The following is a 20,786-nucleotide window of genomic DNA, read 5'->3' on the forward strand; positions in this document are numbered from 1 at the left end:
GGTTTACCTGCTTTGAGATAAACTGTTTTGCAATTGGATTCAACAACCCTCTGGGCTGGAGAGCTACTAGTTTACTGTAGGACTCCATCATCCCATTACACTTCATTTTCCAAAACAGATTTAATTGCCGACCCCTGCTCTACACGTTTTTTAACATTCATAAAAAAATACCTATCATATCTCATTACATCAGATCTTACAGTATGTGTTCTCCATTGTTTTATCCATCCAATATCCATTTATATAGATATTTTCCTGATTTTTAATTCCAGACTATGGCTACCGCCGCCGGCCTGATGGACAAACTGGGCCAGCCCGGCCACTTCACCCTTTTCGCCCCCACCGACGACGCCTTCTCCAAGCTGGACGGAGACGTTATGGAAAGACTTATGGCTGACAAGGACGTCCTCCAAGGTAAATTGCAGAGCCAAAAACGAGACCTTCTGTCATTTCCTTGGAATTCGTTCCCCAAACAAAGCACTAAGTGCACAAAAGACGCTTTCAGGAGGCAGGAGGAAATGTAAAACCCGCAAATCGATGGCAGACTCGGCGCGAGACCTGGCACAAAGTGGGGCTCTATTCCTCTTTAATGAACTGAAAGTCCTATGGAAACTGAAAACATGGTTGTGTTGGTTTCCTTGAGTCAACCTACAGCGCTAGAATTACAGTTGTGAACTTTGTTGCTTGGTTTTTATTTTTTAGTAATTTTTATCCCAATTTAAACCATATGTGGACCACCACTGGTTCTGATCTGGGCATTTCTAAGCTGGGCATTTTCTCTGAAAACAGCTAGTATTCCATAGTATTAGAAAACATTGTGCACTGCAAGCTGTTATCATTTTAAAGAAGTAATGGTATCTTAAAGATCTTTTGCACATCACTGATTTAGCTTAAAAAGAGAGAAATAATGTTTTATTTTCTGTGGATTCAGGGAAATTCGTGCAATCTTTATGTTATTGGATCCAAAAGCTGCTTTTCACAAAGTTGACCATGACCAACTTAATAATGATCATATAGAAGAGTGTTTGAGGTTACAGTGGGTTGCTCTTTTAAAAAACATGCTTAAAAAAAGATCATTTTCAATGGAAACTGATAAGGTTTTCCTCCTCTATTGGTCTTGTGATTTGTGGTGTTCCACAAGGGTCTATTTCAGGGCCACTATTCTTCTCGGTACATATGGCACAGATTGTTGTTAAACAGGACTTGCAGGTGGTTGCCAGATTGAAGTTAAAACTTAAACGACATTATTTGTCTGAAATAGGCCACTTTTGGATGTTTGAAGAATTGGTCAAACTCCAGTTCCCAGTTTTAAATTTATGGCTGTATTATTTACTGTCTTTAAAATGCAGTACGTTATTTGTATTGGACTCCAGAGCTGCAGCTTTGACTGTTAATCATGTAGAGAAATAGTCTAATGTGATGTAGTAGCAGCTCAATTTATTGCAGTGGAAGTTGATTGCTTATTTTTCCTGGACCACTTACTTAACCACTTAACCAAGAACTGAAACTGGAACCATGCTTTGGTTTAAAAGAGTAATCAGCCCTGTAATGAACGAACATCAAAATCCTTATACTTTCAACTAAAATATACTTTAATTGAACTATTACTGAAAAGAAAACTCTTGTGTGAATTGATTTAAAGTCTGTACATTCACAAATATGTAAAAAAAAAAGTGCTGGGTAAAAAAAAATGTAAACATGATCAATTCAATGAAGATTTACAAATTCTGAGGCAGTTACATCTCAAATTATGGCATTTTTGAGCAGCTCAATGTCTTCTGGTATAAAGAAAAATAATAGCATGTTGCTGCTCCTAACATAACTGTAACAAAACTGGAGAAAAAACACAACAAAATAGGCTGGGGTTCAAAGGGTTAATCTGATTACTGGATTGAAAATAGTAATGCATTAGAGTAATGCATTACTGAAATCACTGGTTCCAAGAGAAAGGGTTAAACTCCAAAACAAGGGGTAGGTATACAAAAGTGTAATGTGATTGGAGAAAACACTTTAGAAAAGATTTTTTAACCAAAAAAACACAAAATAAAAAACAAAAAACAACCGAAATCTTCAAAAGCTTCAGTTTGATAGTTTGTAATTGGTCTGTATCAGTAAACAAACCTATTAAATGTGGTTTAAAGAGGATCATATTAGACCAACTGCATTAAACAGCTCCCATAGAATAAAACCAGACCCGTTTTTAAACTGAACCGAATCTGTAAAACCAACCCAGCTGCAGACGGTTCCACTGGAGCGAGTTTTTTCCAGCGGCGACACAACGTAAATCTAAAGAGCTGAAAGATGATCAGAGAGATCTGAAGTGAGCATGCTCCACATCGGGCCAACAGCAGTAAAGCAGGAAACAGCTGTAGGTTTTACAATCGGATGAGAATTGGCAGCTTTGGGATCTTTGGGTTTTGGATTCTCTTGTGAGCCGTTTGACTGGATATCAGAGAGCTCGGATCAGAGTGGAAAAGTGAGCAGATCTTACACGCTTATTCTCAAAAGTCCCCGGGGCTCCCAGGGACACCTGAGGTTCATAAGGTGCACATAGTACCACTAGAGACACAAATGACATCATCGAGACAACTGGAAAAGCTTTACTATGTACGAAAAACTGTGGGATAAACCAAAGGCGTAATGTATGCAATCATGTTTTACCATTTTTTAACTCCATATTCAGTTAACCTTTTGTTTCTGACCCTGTGATGTGATTGGCTGAGAGGCGTTCTATGAGTACCGTTATCAGCTGGTAATGCACTGTAAGTAAAGTTTTCCATGTATCACTCCGCTACATACAGGTAACCTAGCGACAATGCAGCGCTTACAAACCAAACAGCACAGCTACAAACAAACAGAGCAGCAATGGAACTATTTTATAACCAAACAGATCCAAATAGATATTTTCTCCTCCTCTTTAACTCTTTAAAACCTTTCAATAAACATTTAGATAATGGAATGACTGCAGCGCAGCAGTGCTAATATTACACATTATAGTGTGTTATATACATGTTGTGTATTATTACTTAATTAAGACACTATCATTAAGTGCATTTTATGGACATCACTGCTAATCCTCATAATATATTCATTCTAAAAACTGGGGTGTCGGGTCTCTTTTCGTGGGAGTTCTTCTTCTGGCCACGTCATTATGGCAATATGAACTGAGCTAAAGTTTGCGTCCAGTTCAGCTTTTTGTGGTAACATAGAAATACATTTATTAATATTAAATATATTAGTTACCTTTGTTTGAATGAAATAAAAAAGATAAATAGTTAGGAAGTTTGGGAGTTTATGCTAGAGGACACTCTAAACTCTATTCAATGAGAGGAATAAGACGACAACCAAATAAAACAAAGCTTTTTTGATTAGGTAATCATTAGTAAAAGGTCTTTATTGTGTGAGCACGATGTTAAAGGGTTAAATACTGTGTTTTTTTTCCCCACAGCTCTGATCAACTACCACCTGCTGGACTCAGTTCAGTGCTCTGAGGCGATCATGAGCGGAACTTCATACGAGACTCTGGAGGGAACCAACATTGAGATCGGCTGTGATGGAGACAGTCTGACGGTTAATGGTGTAAAGATGGTGCTGAAGAAGGACATTGTCACCACTAACGGAGTCATCCACCTGATCGACCAGGTGCTCATGCCCGACTCAGGTGAGCTGCTTCTTACATATCTGCTTTTAGAAAATAGAAATATTACTAAATCTGTTGCAATACTACTGCTTTTTTTTTTAAAGCTAATTTAGAAAGAAGTGTTTATTTTTGCAATTTCTATACATTTCTACAACTCTTCTCAAGAAAAAACATTATATTATTCTGTAGTTACCATGTAATAATGTTTATTACATAATAAATGTAAAGCAGGTGTTGTGCAGTCCTGAATTGTACAAATAAAGGAAACGTCTTTTCTTCAGACCAAGTCAAAGCAGAGCAATATATATATATATATATATATATATATATATATATATATATATATTTTTTTTTTTTTTTTGCAAGACTCAGGTAAGTGCAAATGAAAAATCAAGACTTTGTTGGATGAACCGAAACAATACTCAGCACTGGAGCTGAGTTCAGAGCAGTCTTTTATACCTGGCTCTCTAGGCGTTAGTACTCAGGTGATTCACTTCCTGGAGTCATCCCATGATCGTGAGAGTCACTGAATGGTGTGTTCTGGGTAGTGTAGTCCTGTGACTGAAAAGCATTTTCAGCGCCAGGAGTGACACAATAACACGTTCCAGCTGTTTTAATGTATATTTCTTGTCATTATGATACTATTTAGTGTTGTAAAAGCCAAACACACACTTTTTTAAAATGGTTTCAGCTTGACGTGTACTTGTATACACCATTTGTGCGCTCTTTTTTTAATCTTTTTTTCTCCCCATTGGATCCTATTCACACATTTTTTTTTGCCAATTTACTGTAATTCTGTATGACCAATACACACTGTGTTGGAAATAATATCTCACAGCTCACTTCCAATAATAAATATATAGTCATTTTGACCTGCACTCATCTTTTTGTAGTTTTAATATCATCCATTTTTGCCCATTTCCCCTTTTGTCCAGCAGTCACTAAACTACATGGATTCATTCAGGGCAGGTTTTTAAACTATTATCCACAGATATGTTGACCTGCACTCATCTGTTTGTCGTTTTTCATCCTTCGTTCCTTCTGTTCACTCCCATTCATTTTTGCCCCTGCCTAATGAACTCCTTTAGGGCAGATCACCAAATTCTAATCCACAGCCTTCCCACCTTTATCCAACTTCCTCCAGTTCAGTTGTGCAACCATTGTGTTTGTTCAGTCAGGAAATGCATTTTTAAACAGTTTTACTTGGATATTGAACATTTCTCCACTGGCTGAACTGAATTCTAAGCATCAGGGACTTCTCTTTCCTCTCCAAGCTAAACAGGTGATGGAGCTGGTCGGTCCGTCCCAGTCCACCTTCAGCGACATGGTGTCTGAGCTGGGTCTGTCAGCATCCATGAGGCCGAAAGCTGAGTACACACTGCTGGCTCCTCTCAATTCAGCTTTCAGCGGTGAGTTTCTCTAAATCTGGAATCACTTTTGGCAGATTCTTATTCTCTCCTCCTACATGTAGACACAGTCTGCTTCATTCATCTTTCAGTGTCTGCTTGTTTTGCATGTTTCTGGCTTGTTATTATTCTCACAGCACAAATGTGTAAATATTTTGGTTTTATTAAGATTTTGGAATATACTTTAACCCCCTGAACCCTAGATATTCCAGTATTAATCCTAATGCAGAAATCAATCGTTTGATTTGGATCTTGTGTAGTACCACAGGGTTCAATTCCGGGGCTTATGCAATTAAATATAATTATTACAATAAAATTGTGGTCTTACATACAGGATCTAGGGAGGGTTAACCTTTTAAATGCTAGCTTTATAATTCAGCTAATAATCCAAATGCATAGACTAATCGCTTGATTTGCTGAACCTTGTATAGCCTCACAGGGTTCAATTCTGGGGCCTATGAAACTATTAATAATTATGAGAGCAAAGTTTACTTTAGAGTGACAAATTGTGGTTTACATACAGGGGCTAAGTAGGGTTAACCCCTTAGACAGTAGGTTTATAATACAGTTACGAATCCCAATGTAGAAACTAATCGTTCGATTTGGCATTTTTTTGCATAGTCCCACAGGGCTCAATTTTGGGGCCTATGAAACTATTATTAATTATGACAGCAAAGTAATTTATAGTGTAACATATTGTAAGCTTACATACAGGGCTTAATGGGGGTTAACCCCTTAATCAGTAGGTTTATAGTTCAAATATTAATCTAAATGCAGAAACTAATTGTTTAATTTGGAATATCTTGAGGAGTCCCACAGGGTTCAATTCTAGGGCCTATGCAATTACATATAATTATGACAGTAAAGTAGTTGTAAGAGTGACAAACTGTAAGTTTACATCTAGGGCCTAAATAGGATTAACGCCTTAAATGCTAGCTTTATAGTTCAGCTATTAAACCCAATGTAGAACGAATAGTTTGATTTGTGCAATTAAATATAATTATGACAGCAAAGTAGTTTAACTAGAGACAAATTGTTGGCTTAACCCCTTAAGTGCTAGCTTTATAATTCAGAGACCCACAAGGTTCAGTTTTTGGGCCTATGAAAGCCATAAAGCCATGGTCTAAAAAGGAAACACCTTTGTGTCCAGAACCTTGTATAACGGTACATAAATCATACCTAACTCTACATTTATGCTACAGGACCTCCTGAAACAGGCATCTGGTTGATACCAAAAATGGTCAGACATAAAACTGGAGCTGTTTCTTGTAAAAATGGATGTAAACGATGCTTTAATGGGAATAATGGATCTGTTCCAGTACAGAGCATTTATTGTATAGTAAGTAAAGTTCAGGTCTCCAGCTTACAGTGATTTTTCCCAGAGTAAAACAGTAGACCTCCCAGAAGGAGGAGCCGGGCCACTCGCCCTGTCCTTGTAAATGCAGTGTGTTTATGATTTATGACAGTGTAGAAACAGTCTTCATTTGCTATTTACGGGGCAATTTAGCCCACTTACCCTGTGCAGCTCAGGGGAAAGGGATAGTGCTCCAGGCTACAATAAGAGAAAACGTGTGGAAATGTGCTTTACTTAAACTGCAGAAACTAAAAGAAAGGAAAATGCAAAAACTGCATTATATGTAGTGGGACTGTATATTAAGACTAGTACTGATTGACAAATTGTTACCTCTGGAAAACTCTACAACTGTATCTAGAAAAAGGCTAACTGAGTTTCCTTCTAGATATTTATCTTTACATCTTATTATATTATGTCTTTTATGTGTTTAGACTTGGCACTAGAAGTAATACTGTTTATATACAGTATTTTTTTCATCGTCTGTATTATACTACTACCCTGGACTTAGTATACTTTTGTATATTTTCATTTTTTAATATTGTTGTAAATAATGGAAAACCCAATAAAAAGATGATATAAAAATAAATAAATTAAGCTAAAAGGCTCTAACCAATGGTGTCTGGTCGCCATCTTCTTTCTCTCGTCTGTAATTGGTGAATCCCGCCTTCGTTTGTTTTGTGTGAAACTGACGAATGGACACTCAGGAAATCACAGAGGACACGCCCATCGTGCAGCAGTAGAGCTTTAATGGTTTTAACGCGTATAATAGAAATCTCACATAAATTTCCACTCTTTCTGTTTCTCTGCTCTCTGTCCACTTCTGCTCTCTTCTGTTCTGTTTTAGTTTGCAGTTCTTTGTAGATATAATGCAAATACATAAAAAATGTTCCATAAAGTAGGACTAGGTGATAACACAATATTTTACCGAAATATTTAAAGACATTTTCAAAATACACAATATTTACTGTATGGTGATACATGTGATTGTAGTCAGAATATAATCTTCATGGTGACAGCCAGGTCCTAAAAACAACATTCAAATCTTATTCTGAACTGAGTACATTAATTACTATTTAAAAGCAGGACTGATTATGCTCTCTATAATGCAGTGTGCAGTTGAGTCAGTGTTTTAAAAACATTTAAAAGTACAAAGCATTTACTTGTAGGGTTGCATTCAGACAATGCTTGGTGTGAAAAACAACATTAATTCATGTGTTTTCAACTTTAAAATAATGTGCTAAGGCTGGTTGGAATTCTGGAGAATGCTGCTGGCCATCAGCAGCCGGAGTCTGAGAGAGCACAATTGGCTATACTCGTAATTTTGGTTAAAGACATAGAAAAAAGGACATTGATCAATTTTTTAACCACTGAAACGTAATTTTTCCTTTCTGTCTGATGTCTTTAACAGATGAGGTGATGTCTATGGACCAGCGTTTACTGAAGATCATTCTGGAGAACCACGTTCTGAAGAGTAAGATTGTGCTGGGTCAGCTGTATAACGGGCAGCGGCTGGAGACCCTGGGCGGAAAGTTCCTCAGAGTGTTTGTTTATCGCACGGTCAGTCCCTACGCTACTTTCTCACCATACAGAAAATTTTATTGATTAATACATTTATTGAATTTTAAGCTCTAAATTCACGGATATCCTCCTGTTTCTAAAGGCCGTCTGCATTGAGAACGCCTGTCTGATCCGTGGAAGTAAAGAGGGAGCGAACGGCGCTCTTCATCTGATGAAGACCTTCATCAAACCAGCCGAGTCCAGCATGTTCAAACTGCTGACTGAACACGGAGGATTCAAGTAAAGTTTATATTCATAAAGTTTTAAGAGTTCAGAAATAATCAATATTTGGTGGAATAACCCTGGTTGGTTTTTAATCACAGTTTTTTTCATGCATCTTGGCATCATGTTCTTCTCCTCCACCAGTCTTACACACTGCTTTTGGATAACTTTATGCTGCTTTACTCCTGGTGCAAAAATTCAAGCAGTTCAGTTTGGTGGTTTGATGGCTTGTAACTATGCATCTTACATCCATATTACAGAATAATAAGGAGATCTGTCAACTGAATTTAGTACTTCATAGAATTCTCAGTACTTCATAAAACCAGCAGAATTCCTCAATATCTTTACAAAAATTCAAAAGAAAATAGTTATACTGGGCAGAAATGTGTGCTTTTTGAACGCATTAATCATTTAATTCTGAAACCTTTATTTTTTTTGATGACTCTACGGTGGCCGAGAAAGCCCAGCGCAGTGCAAATTGAAAAGCGCTGCAAAAGCACAAAACACATCCATCAAAATTACAACACAGGCGCAGCAAATAGAAAAACGCGCTGCAAATACAACCACAACACAACGGAAGTGAGTCACAACACAACGGAATTTTCCCGGGGGACCATAAAAGATGCTGTACCAGCTGTATACAAAGGACAGTAAGTGGAAAACAAGCTTCTGAAAAGTAAGTTATGTTTATTACCTGTGATTACCACGGTTGTGTGCATATTATTAAAAGTTCTGCTTCACAAAACGCCTTGTTTGCCACTTATTGTCCTTTGTACACATAGTGAAGTCCGAGACGTTACTGAAGACGCAGCTTAGCTGGTACAGTATCTTTTAAGGTCCCCCGGGAAAATTCCGTTGTGTTGTGACTCACTTCCGTTGTGTTGTGGTTCTATTTGCAGCGCGTTTTTCTATTTGCTGCGCCTGTGTTGTAATTTTGATGGATGTGTTTTGTGCTTTTGCAGCGCTTTTCAATTTGCACTGCGCTGGGCTTTCTCGGCCACCGTATGACTCAGCTAACACGCCTGTAAAACCTCCTAAGAAAAGTTTTAATTGCATGTTCTGATTTTGCTAAATATGGTAACATTACAAAATCAGCAAGTATCACAAACCCTGAACCTATATAATTGTATAGAAACTATAGTGAAATTATAGTGAAATAATCCACATTAAGGAAGTCACAAATTGTCCACATCCATGAAAAGCAACCAATTAACTGTCCTATTACAGTTACTATTTAGTGTTATTAATAGTAATGTGAGCAATGTGGGCATTATTAATACTATATTTCATAGTTAAGGTATATAGATAATATAAAGAATGGTGATGAATTTGGAAATTTGGAGATTCTGCAGTAGGAGTTGAGAGTAATTATTTTAATCTGCTTTATTTCAGGATCTTCTTGTCTCTGATGGAGGCGGCTGGACTGACTGATCTGCTGAAACAGGAGGGAGATTTTACTCTGTTCGCCCCGACCGACGAGGCTCTGTCCGGCCTGAGTCAGAGAGACATCGCCCTCCTGAAGAGTAGGTCTTAATGTGCATGTAAATATAGTGTAATTATAGTCTGTGGAGAAAGATAACATCCAGCACACAATATAAAAATTAGGATTTTTTTATTTGCAAGTTGTAAATAAAAAGAAGTAGGTTGTAATGAGTAACTTATCCTTTCTAGATTTTCTTAGGACTGAGCAAAGTAAAAAATAAAAAGATTTAAAAAAATGAATTAATAAACAAAAATTAGACGGCAGTATCATAAAAAAAATACAACTATAAACATAGAATTTAGCAAACATAGAAATAAATACACAGCTGTTACAGCCAACTTAATAAATCATATTTTTTTTTTATGAAATACAAAACCTCACACATCAGATCTGATATTTAACCCTCTACTTTATTTATAAAATAAAATCAAATAGATTAAAACACAGATACATACTGTATATGGATTTTGAGTTACAGTACATTATTTACACTGTATCTGTTTCATAAGATTCTGTGTGGATGAACACATCCCGCATGTCTTCAGATTACATATAAACTCTAAACGCAATCAATTCACACAAATTATAATCATCCTATAATATTCCACTGTCGCAAGATCCAGTGTAGAGTTTTCCCAGAAGAGTGTCGGCCATTACTGACGCAACAAAATAAAAAATATTCTGATTTTATAAGAAAATACCAGATGAGCAAATGTCTATTAATGTTTAAACATCATTTCCAGACTGTAATTAATATTACTCACAGTGTAGACCACATTCTGAATCATTATTCCATTAAAAAACAGATCCTAATCCTTGTTTGGGAAATTGGCCCTTTATGACTTCAGCAGAATTACTCAGCGGAGTAAATTAGGCAGCCTATTCTTAAATAAAGCATATTTAATCCTCACTAATCCCTTAATCACTAGGCTGATGTTGGTAGTTCACTCCTTTTGCTTTTATTAATACTGATCTCACTATTCTTCACTATTCTATGTTCCATGTGAACAGAAAGAAAGTAGTGAGCAAAAACTAAATAAATATTTATTTCAGTTTATTTGCAAGCATTTTTCAACAAGACAATACAAAACCACACACTTCACACATTTTCACAAAGCTGAAAAGATGATTTTTTTTTATTTATAAGGCGCACCGGATTATAAGGCACAGTATCCAAAAATGTCTAAATGTTAATCTACACAAATTTATTTCCTAAAAAAAATGTTTATTTGGGTGATTAAAGCAATTCTGTTTATTTAAAGTAACCTTATATTTCCAGTCTTTTGTCTAAAGGGTGAGTTTTTAGTGAAGTTTCTCCAGCACTAAGGCTGGGTGCAGCAGCATTAGCATTAGCATTAGCGGCTAACCGCAGCACTATACTGAGGAACCCTGAGTGTTCCAATAACCCAGGCAGGTCTCTCTCAGCTAGCGGTTTGTCTCACGTAGTTTGTTTTAACACGGTAAACTACAGCAGACTACAGTCTGATATACTCACCTCTAAATGGCAAAAGAGCTAGCGCTTAGCATGGATACCGGCTAATGCTAATGCTAATGCTGCTGCACCCAGCCTTAGTGCTGGAGAAACTTTACTAAAAACTCACCCTTACACAAAATATTGGAAATCTAGACTTACTGTAAATAAAGTAGAGTTTTCAGTAGAGAAATCTCGTTGTAGATTAACATCCAGCACTCGTTTAACTTTAGAATAAAAAGTTTTTTTTAGGAATTACTGGTAGAATTCATTCATAAGGAGCACCGGATTATAAGGAGCTCTCATGATTTTTGGGAAAATTAAAGGATTTTAAGTGCAGCTTATGTATATATACTTCTTAATCATTTGTAAAAAGTAAATATTTGTTATTCTAACTGAAATTTACAGTGTATAAAAATAATAATAATAATAAAATCTCTCTGTAATAAGGCGACCCCAACGCTCTCAAAGCGATCCTGCTCTACCACTTCAGCAAAGGCATCTTCATCGGCGGAGGCCTGGAGACCGGAGTCACTAACCTGCTGAAATCTCTCCAGGGCAGCAACCTCAAAGTCCTGTTTGTAAGTATTAAAAAGGTCTAAAGTCCCCCTGACTGTGAAATCCAGCGCATGTGATTTTCATTTCCAGCCATAAGCCTCTATTAGAACCCATTCACAGCGTTTCCTGCTGCCTCACACCAGCAGGGCTTTCTACAGGTACAGCAAATCACTCTTATTAAATCACTGGGTTTCAGACTTTAACAAGACTGTGAGCTTCAGGACCATAAACTATAGTTCCTGTTTACAAAGTAGAAGAAAATTATGATTACAGGGTCAGGAGGAAGGAGGAAGGAGGGAAGAAAGGAATCTGCAGGGCAGGGCATTAGACTTGTTTTTAGGATGAAATCATCTCAGCAATTTAAACTATTTATTTTTAGTGGGATTTTTAGTATTTTATAAAAACTGCAAAGTCTCTTTCTTAGAATATTTAACACTGCACCGGTGTTGTGCCGAATTCAGCACCCCCGCCAGGAAAAGCACCCTCTCCCGGGAGCGCACACGTACATCTTCTTGGCTTTAACTTTTTTTAGGAAATACAAAATATTTTAGGCTGGAATTAAGAAGTAAATGACTTCAGTAAAACAGACTTTAACAGTAGCAGGAAAGCTAAAACCGAGTCTAAAAATTGAATTTGAATTATTAATTTATCTAATAAACCCTGTGCTCTTGCTCTGATGCAGGCTAACGACAGCATGCAGGTGAACTCAGTGAAAGTTCCAGAGTCCGACCTCATGGCCACAAACGGAGTTATTCACTTTGTGAAGAACCTTCTTTACCCTGAAGGTAAGAACTGCAGAACTAACCCTTTGGAGGATTTTTTTTTTCTTATATTTCTTTCTTATATTTTTTTCTTGACGTTCTTGTGCTAGAGATAAGTTAAAAGATAAGCTATCCTGAAATAAATATGTAATAAGTAAAATGTATTAAATAGTATTATGTAGGAGTGCTTTGAGCACTTGTATGTAATTTTTATGTAGGCAGATATATGTGAATGTCTGCTATATATATATTTTTTGGATATTTTATTCATTTGTTTTTTTGGGGTGTGTGCAAAATGTGTTGGGTTATTCATAGTGTTTTAATTTTGTGTCTATATGTACCTGTTCTTTGGAAAAAGGAAAAAAAAAACACTAAAAATATATTTACAAAAAAAAAAAGAACTGCAGAACTGCATTTAACACCAGTATCAGACGTCTAATAAACGATACATTAGATTAAATATGTGAATACTAATTTACAGACATTCCTGTTGGAAACCAGGAGCTCCTCGCCCTTCTGAGACGTTTCACCAGATTCATCCAGATCAAGGTAGAAATCTGAACCATTTAATCCCCATAATTTTTCACACTTAAACAGCTCTGTAAAAAAAATAAAGAGATCACTTCAGTTTCTGAATCAGTTTCTCTGATTTTGCTATTTATAGGTTTATGTTTGAGTAAAATGAACATTGTTGTTTTATTCTATAAACTACAGACAACATTTCTCCCAAATTACAAATAAAAATATTCTCATTTAGAGCATTTATTTACAGAAAATGAGAAATGACTGAAATAACAAAAAAGATGCAGAGCTTTCAGACGTCAAATAATGCAAAGAAAACAAGTTCATATTCATAAAGTTTTAAGAGTTCATAAATAATCAATATTTGGTGGAATAACCCTGGTTGGTTTTTAATCACAGTTTTAATGTCATGCATCTTGGAATCATGTTCTCCTCCACCAGTCTTACACACTGCTTTTGGATAACTTTATGCTGCTTTACTCCTGGTGCAAAAATTCAAGCAGTTCAGTTTGGTGGTTTGATGGTTTGTGATCATCCATCTTCCTCTTGATTATATTCCAGAGGTTTTTAATTTGGTAAAATCAAAGAAACTCATTGTGTTTAAGCTACTTTTCTATTCATTAACATTGAATAAAGTCTGATTTCATGTCTGTTGCTTAACACAGTTCTTTTATCGTAACAGTTTGTGTCGGGATACAGATTTAAGGAGATTCCTCTGACATTCATAAGTAAGTTTAACGTTTAACAGCAAAGATCCTACTTTTTATACATACGTTTTATTAATGTAAAAAACTTTTTATTGAAGTTACTTAAAATATTCTTTGTTTTCTTTTCTCTTTCAGAGAGAATCATCACAGGTAATGTGAAGAGAGCTGCAGAAAACAACATAAGCTGGATTTTCACTGGCAGAAATGAATTTTAAAAAACATAAAAAAAAACAATTGTGGTACAAAAATATGTTTAGTTTAGTTAATAATTTAATATGTTTATGTTGACGTCATATTAATGGATTAGTATGATAAACAACTTGCTTCTCAAACGTTGTTCACTCTAAGGACATTAGTGCACAGTAGAATTAGCTCATATATATCAATATTCACATTTTCAACATCTATTAATGTACAGGAGAAAATTGTGACCAGTAACTAAGGGTGTTTTCACACTCGTCCATAATAAATAAAGTGCACACCCAGGACCGGATTCTGGTTTTGTTTGGAGGAGGAGCTTATTATCGCTGGTTTGTTTTAATACACATTTAATACCATTGGCTGATTTTTAATACCCTCTCTCCAGTTCTATCACAGTATGAATTTATTAGGATATATAAATGCATAGGGAAGTAACCCGATAAGTTAAAGCATTATATTACAAAATGAACCAATCACACCAATCACGACCCCACACGCAGCACCAGGAGAGGATAGTAGCTTTCACTCTTGCAAGTGAACCTCAGAAAAAGAGGCGAAGAGTGTGAAAAAGCCCTGAATTACTGTATTGTGAATATTTTGTTTCATTTTGTCTCCATTTTTTCACAGGTGATGTGACCAAAGTGACCAGAATCATCGAGGGAGATCCCTCTTTCACTAAAGTTACACGAGTCATCGAGGGTGATCCAACCTTCACCAAGGTCACAAGGGTCATCGAGGGTGATCCAACTTTCACCAAGGTCACGAGGGTCATTGAAGGAGAGCCAACTTTCACCAAGGTCACAAGAGTCATCGAGGGAGAGCCAAGTTTCACCAAGGTCACGAGGGTCATCGAAGGCGAGCCAGCTCTTACCAAAGTTACCCGGGTCATTGAAGGTGAATCTAATGTACTTTTTGGTTGAGTTTACATTTACAGGGTAAATTAATGTGAATCTGTTTTTTTCATGTCCAATCCAGTCTTTTAAAATCAGATGTGAGTCACTTTAATATTTGGTCCAGTGTTGGGCACGTTACTTTTAAAAAGTAATTAGTTATAGTTACTAGTTACTTCTCCAAAAAAGTAACTAAGTCACTAACTGAGTTACTCCACTATAAAAGTAACTAGTTACCAGTAAGAATAACTATTGCGTTATATTGTGTTCTGTGTGTGTGAGGCTCGTACTTTTTGTCGGAGGGCGGGGCTGCGCTCATGCGGGCGCTCTCTCTATGTAAATGAATAGGATGCGCTGTGCTGGTGGACAGGGAGAGGATTCTTGCGGGTGCGCCGCATTAACACTAAAATTTTATTTCAAGTCGCGGGCCACAAAATATCGCTCTGCGGGCCGCGAGGTTGAGATCCCTGATTTAAAGTGCTCACTACAGAATACTGTCTTCCTCTGAGGATGAGCCTGCGGACCCCTAGAGAAACTGGTCTCATCCTCCTCTCCCTTGTGACTCACACACTTGCACTTTTGTCTGTATGCGAGAAGTTAAAAGTTCATTGAGCGGCTAAAGTAACGTGCAGTAACGGGGTGTAATGGGGAAATGGTAACGGTGTTATAGTTACAGTCAGAGTAATTAGTTAGATTACTCATTACTGGAAAAAATAACGGCGTTAGTAACACCGTTTATTTCAACGCTGTAACTCCCATCACTGGTCCTAACATTGCAAAGAAACTTGAAGTCTTGAACAAACTTGGTCTTTTAGGCCGGTACGAATGAGCCGAGGCTATGTTACAAGCCTGAAGTGACTCAAATCAGTTTTTTTCAGGGCTGTGTAAACCTAATCCAATATTTCCGAATCAGATTTGGGTATCTTTCAGATGTGTTCCTAAAATTGGGTATGTTATCCATTCGTGCACAAGCCACATAAATATGAACAAGTGTATCTGTATATTTGCCTATTCCCATGTGTTTAGTGTTTAGTGCTGTTGGTGATGAAGACCTAAATCATTAAAAAGTTTAATTGGTGGCCATCTTTTTCAAAAAGACTCAAGTCTAAATCTTTCTCACATCGAAACACAATTCCTCATTACTTTGCGAAGACTGAAAATCTTCCAATACTGGAATTGTTTAATTGGTGAAAATAATGACTATATTTATTTTCACTCATAAACGCATGCTTACAAAGGTTTTACAAGCCTAGACATTTTTTTTCCTGCAGTAATTCAGAGCCTTTCGTGTGCGCTGAGAATGTAAAAGTGTGTAAAAGTGATTAACCGTGCTTAATATTCTGCATCAACAGGTCCTGAGTACATGATCAGAAGCCAATATGGCTCCTCCAATATGGAGCTCCATGGTAGTGTGATATCTCAAGCAACACTTTCTTTAAGCATGATATAGGTTGGGATAAAACACTCTAAAATAAAAAAAAACTAACTCACATAACTCACAACCTTGGGTTTAAATTAACATTAATTCTTTTTTTTTTCCTTCTGTATCACCAACGCTCTATGCTCTGGCAACCCGAATTCCCAAAGAATTCGTAGGAATTATGAGTGATAACGATTTCTTTTGGTTTCACTCAAATTACGGGTAAATGGTGAAAAGGTTTCACTAATAAACACAGTTTAAACACATCTAACCTCAACATAACTCCTTATAACTGTTCAAATTCCTACGAATTTCACTTTCTTGGGGTCTAAAACATCTAAAACTTTACAGGTGGAAGAATAACAGAGGTGCAGTCGTCTATAGAACGTTTTTCCATTGTCTTTTCAGATTTTCTCTCAAAGTTCTCTTTCATTCTTTCTCTTCTTTTTGTCTTTTCAATCAAAAGCTTTTAAATATGAACTCAGTTTGATCGTTTCTCTCGTTCAGGACCTCAAACTGAGTACAGTTCCATCTCAGACTTCGACTCAGACAGTGAAAGACTCACCAAAGCCATTCAAGGTGAGCTCCTGAAAAAACGCTGAGATACTGATCAATAAGGAGAGTATTGTTAGTTAAGACATTTGTTGTCTGATTGATTTTCTACAGAGGGACCAAGACGAGTTCCTGGGAGACGGGTGCCAGGTACACCCCTTAGAGATTTAGATCATAGATCATTTAGATCAGTGATGGTCCATAAATAGCATATTAAATATAGTTTTTTTTACATTGTATTAATACTTCATGATGAATGCACGAATAGAAATGCTCCAAAATGACTTGAAAGTAAATCTTGTTTTACTTTGAGTTCTAATGAAAGCTAAGAAGATACGAGGTTTTTATCCTGCAGCAATGATATATGATATATTAATCTGAAATCTTCTGAAATTTTATAAATAGAAGTCAATAGAAGAGTTTACTTTCAAGTTATTTTAGGTAATTTCTATTGATCATGAATAGTTAACATAAAGTAAAGCTGGCCATAAAAATGACCATATTTAGAAAATACTGTACACTAACAGTACAGTACTGTTTGTAGCAGAAGTAAAAAGGATTTTAATATTAGGGGGCAGATTTACTAAATGAAGTGCTATCTGCTTTAGCTTTGCGCCAGTGGGCGTGGTCATTTTAGCAACATTGCTAAAATGTGATGTTTTCTATTTCCTGTCTCCACTCTCTCCTGTCTCATCAGTTCAGCCGTATTATTGATGTTTCTATCTGTGGAGGGCTTTCAAACAAAATCAAACAAATACTGTATATAAATAATAATTTAAACATCTATAAATTATTGTAAAAAGGTAGGATGATGTGAAATGTGTTACTGCTTAACATACAGTGTATTCATGATAGCATGAAGCATGATACACTTATGCCAAACATTTCCCTGCCATCCTATACTCTCTAATACTAACCTATACTACCCTATACTCACTATACTACCATATACTCTCATATACTACTACTATATACTAGCTTACACTACCAAACACTACCCTACTCTCACTATACTTACCCAATACTCTCGTATACAACACTACACTCCCTATACGCTTTACACTACCATATACTCTCATATACTACTACCATATACTAGCTTACACTAGCCTATACTAGCCTATACTCACTATTCTACTTTACTACTCTATAGTATCTTATACTACATTACATTCTCTATACTCACTGTATTACCCTACTTACTTACTACCATATACTCTCATAAACTAGCTTACACTACCATATACTTTCTAATACAAACATATACTACCCTACTAGGCTATAGAACCATATACATATCTTATACTACACTACACTCTCTATACTTACTGTACTACCCTATACTATTTTATACTACCATATACTAGGCTATGCTACCACACACTACCCTATACTATCTTAGACTACTATGTACTAGGTTATACTACCATATACTACCCTATATTACTCTATACTACCATATATTAAACTATACTATTATATACTTCCCTATACTGTCTTATACTACTATATACTAGGCTACATGACCATATACAACTATATACTACCCTATACTACCATATACTACCCTATACTACCATATTCTACCCTATATAACCCTATACTACCATATACTACCCTATACTACCATATTCTACCCTATATAACCCTATACTACCATATAATAGACTATACTATCATACACTACCCTATACTCTCATATACTACTCTACACTCTCTAGACTCACTATACTACCATGTACTCTCGTATACTAGCTTACACTACTCTATACCAGCGTTTCTCAACCTTTTTTCTATCACGGCTCCCTTTTAGTATATGCGAGATGTCAAGGCACCCCAGTTTACGGACGGGGGGTGGGGGGGGGTGGGGGGGGTGTGTGCTGGCGCAGTACTTCAGGTGAGAACGAGGGTGTGTTGCTGGCGGAATATGAAATAAAATAGCGCGTGCATCGCGTGGGGGGACAAAAACTTTACAGTGTGTCCCAATTTAGGGGCTGCATCCTTCAGAGGCTGTATTAGAAGACAGATTGCGTCACAGCTGCGCAGTAATACACCGCCTCTGTGGGTCGCATCCTTCAGAGTATGCTGCCTGTGAATTGGGACACACCCCGACACGAGCTGACTCTGGAAAGGAAATATGCACGTGAGGAGTTGAGAAACACTGGTCTATACTACCACATACTACCATATACTTCCATATACTGTCTTATATTACCTTACATTATACTCACAATACTGCCATATACTCACTTTGATGCTATATTGTACCCCATGCTACTTTAAACTACTCTAAACTCAGTCAGCACAAATCTCCAGTACTGATCAGCGCTGTTACTCAGCACTGGTGGACGGAAACAATTGGTCCTATTAATGGTCCAATCAGGACACACCGCTCTACGAAACTTGCTATTAAACATTCTGAAATGTAAATCCAAATAAAATAAACCCAATGCTATATAATGTTCTTAAATAATGAGGCTCTGCTCTGCTCTCTCAAAACTGTCTGGTGTGTTTGTACTCCCAGATGTTTCAGCATTTTGCACGTAACATTTGAGAAGCGTTTGGATGGAAACCCGGCCTGTGTTTTGTTTGTTACCTTTTCTTTTTCAGGTTTTTCTAGTCTCGTCTTTCATTTAATAAAATTGTGTCTTGTGTTTTATTTTGTCTGCATGAATGTCCCATGTGTTTGCTTCATGTTTTCTTTGCAGTGTTTTTTTTTTGCATTAACTTTAGTAAAACTGTTCCAAGAAGTATAAATTTCAAAGCACTTTTCATTTTTCTATAATATTTAGATATTTTAATTTATTCATACAATTTATATATTATATTTTATATTTAAGCTATATATTACAGTTCGGTAGTTTTATTATAGTGAGTTTCCCAAAGTTCTTGTCACAAGAATGTCTTAACAATTAGAAATGTATTACATTGATTTGTTACTTATGAATATTATTTAAGGATATAAAAGTAAATAATTAGACAACAACTCATTTATTTTATCATTTATTTCTGCCGTCTCTTTTCTTTTTCAGCTGGAACCAGGAGGAGAACCAGGATGAGCAGCCAGGACTAGAAGCTAAAAGAGGAAACGTTAAAATCAGACCCTTAAACATTTTAAGGAACAGAAGGGTTTAAGGGACCTGGAATCACTCGTAAAAGAAAAGTGACCTCCCTTATCAGAAGCTATTGAACTGGTTCAGTCGGAACCTGGTTTAAACCAAACATAGAGACAGATGTGATAACGATAATCTGACTCTGTTCTCTTTTTCAGTAAATATCTGCTCAGAACAGGGAAGTTAAATGGTCCTTGTGTGTGTACATATTTTGTTAAGGTCTTTTTTAATGGAGGGTTTCGTCTGAAACGTCAGACTGCTGCAGAAATTTCACGTTTTATCACAGGAGGAGTGTCTGAAACTGAAGGTCTAGAAGATGTTGAGGTCCTGAAAGGTCTGAATGCTTTAGGATTTAGAGGGTTAAACGGGACGGATGTGGAAGGATGATGGAATTACACGTCTGTGTGTTTTCTGCAGATGATTTGAACATAACGTTTGTTTACAGAAGTGAAGCGCGAGCGTGAAGCCCATGTGATTTTTCTGCAGCAGATGTGTTTCTGGGAATATATCTGTGCACATTGCTAAGAAACTCCTAAAGCCAAGTAGAGTCCAGGTTTTGTTGGGTTGAGGTTTTCTTCTGCATGGCCAAAGATTTTGTGGTGCTCATGTTCAGTATTTTTGTTTCCATTAAAGAATAAAATTGTTTGCAACATTTTGATAAGAACTTTGTCTACTTTTTCTTCTTTTTTATGTGTGTTAATATTTTCTTCATCACCTTTTCCCCCTGGTGAAATTACCCCTTTGATCAGTACATTCGTTTTATCATTTGTACAATTCATAGAATGTTGAATGTTAATAATTATCTGGCAACATCTTCAATAAACTTCTCACTGATTCTCACTGGTTACTGATTTCAGTGCATCCTCCTAAACAGGCTTATGTAAAACTTTGTTTTTTAATTCTTATATAATACTTAAATGCATTAGGTA

General features: G+C 36.4%; 1 protein-coding gene across 5 annotated transcripts in view; it reads left to right on the top strand.

Annotated features, from left to right (window-relative positions):
- postnb (periostin, osteoblast specific factor b) overlaps window positions 1-20,521 on the top strand; it is a 29,121-nt gene extending 8,600 nt beyond the window's left edge. Inside the window, exons 7-22 of one of the 5 annotated variants that reach the window (XM_022668753.2) lie at window positions 273-414; window positions 3,449-3,661; window positions 4,915-5,049; window positions 7,809-7,957; window positions 8,061-8,197; window positions 9,572-9,702; window positions 11,584-11,714; window positions 12,374-12,476; window positions 12,934-13,001; window positions 13,657-13,702; window positions 13,817-13,831; window positions 14,510-14,776; window positions 16,125-16,178; window positions 16,700-16,771; window positions 16,859-16,894; window positions 19,777-20,521. In XM_022668753.2, coding sequence (XP_022524474.2) covers window positions 273-414; window positions 3,449-3,661; window positions 4,915-5,049; window positions 7,809-7,957; window positions 8,061-8,197; window positions 9,572-9,702; window positions 11,584-11,714; window positions 12,374-12,476; window positions 12,934-13,001; window positions 13,657-13,702; window positions 13,817-13,831; window positions 14,510-14,776; window positions 16,125-16,178; window positions 16,700-16,771; window positions 16,859-16,894; window positions 19,777-19,817 — 1,740 coding nt within the window. In that variant the 3' untranslated portion in view covers window positions 19,818-20,521. The remainder of the gene's footprint in view (window positions 1-272; window positions 415-3,448; window positions 3,662-4,914; window positions 5,050-7,808; window positions 7,958-8,060; window positions 8,198-9,571; window positions 9,703-11,583; window positions 11,715-12,373; window positions 12,477-12,933; window positions 13,002-13,656; window positions 13,703-13,816; window positions 13,832-14,509; window positions 14,777-16,124; window positions 16,179-16,699; window positions 16,772-16,858; window positions 16,895-19,776) is intronic. The other 4 variants (XM_022668754.2, XM_022668755.2, XM_022668756.2 and 1 more) reach the window with 4 other exon arrangements.
- The last annotated feature ends 265 nt before the right edge of the window (window positions 20,522-20,786 follow it).

The sequence above is a fragment of the Astyanax mexicanus genome, chromosome 18 (genome assembly GCF_023375975.1).
Source record: "Astyanax mexicanus isolate ESR-SI-001 chromosome 18, AstMex3_surface, whole genome shotgun sequence".
NCBI lineage: Eukaryota > Metazoa > Chordata > Actinopteri > Characiformes > Acestrorhamphidae > Astyanax > Astyanax mexicanus.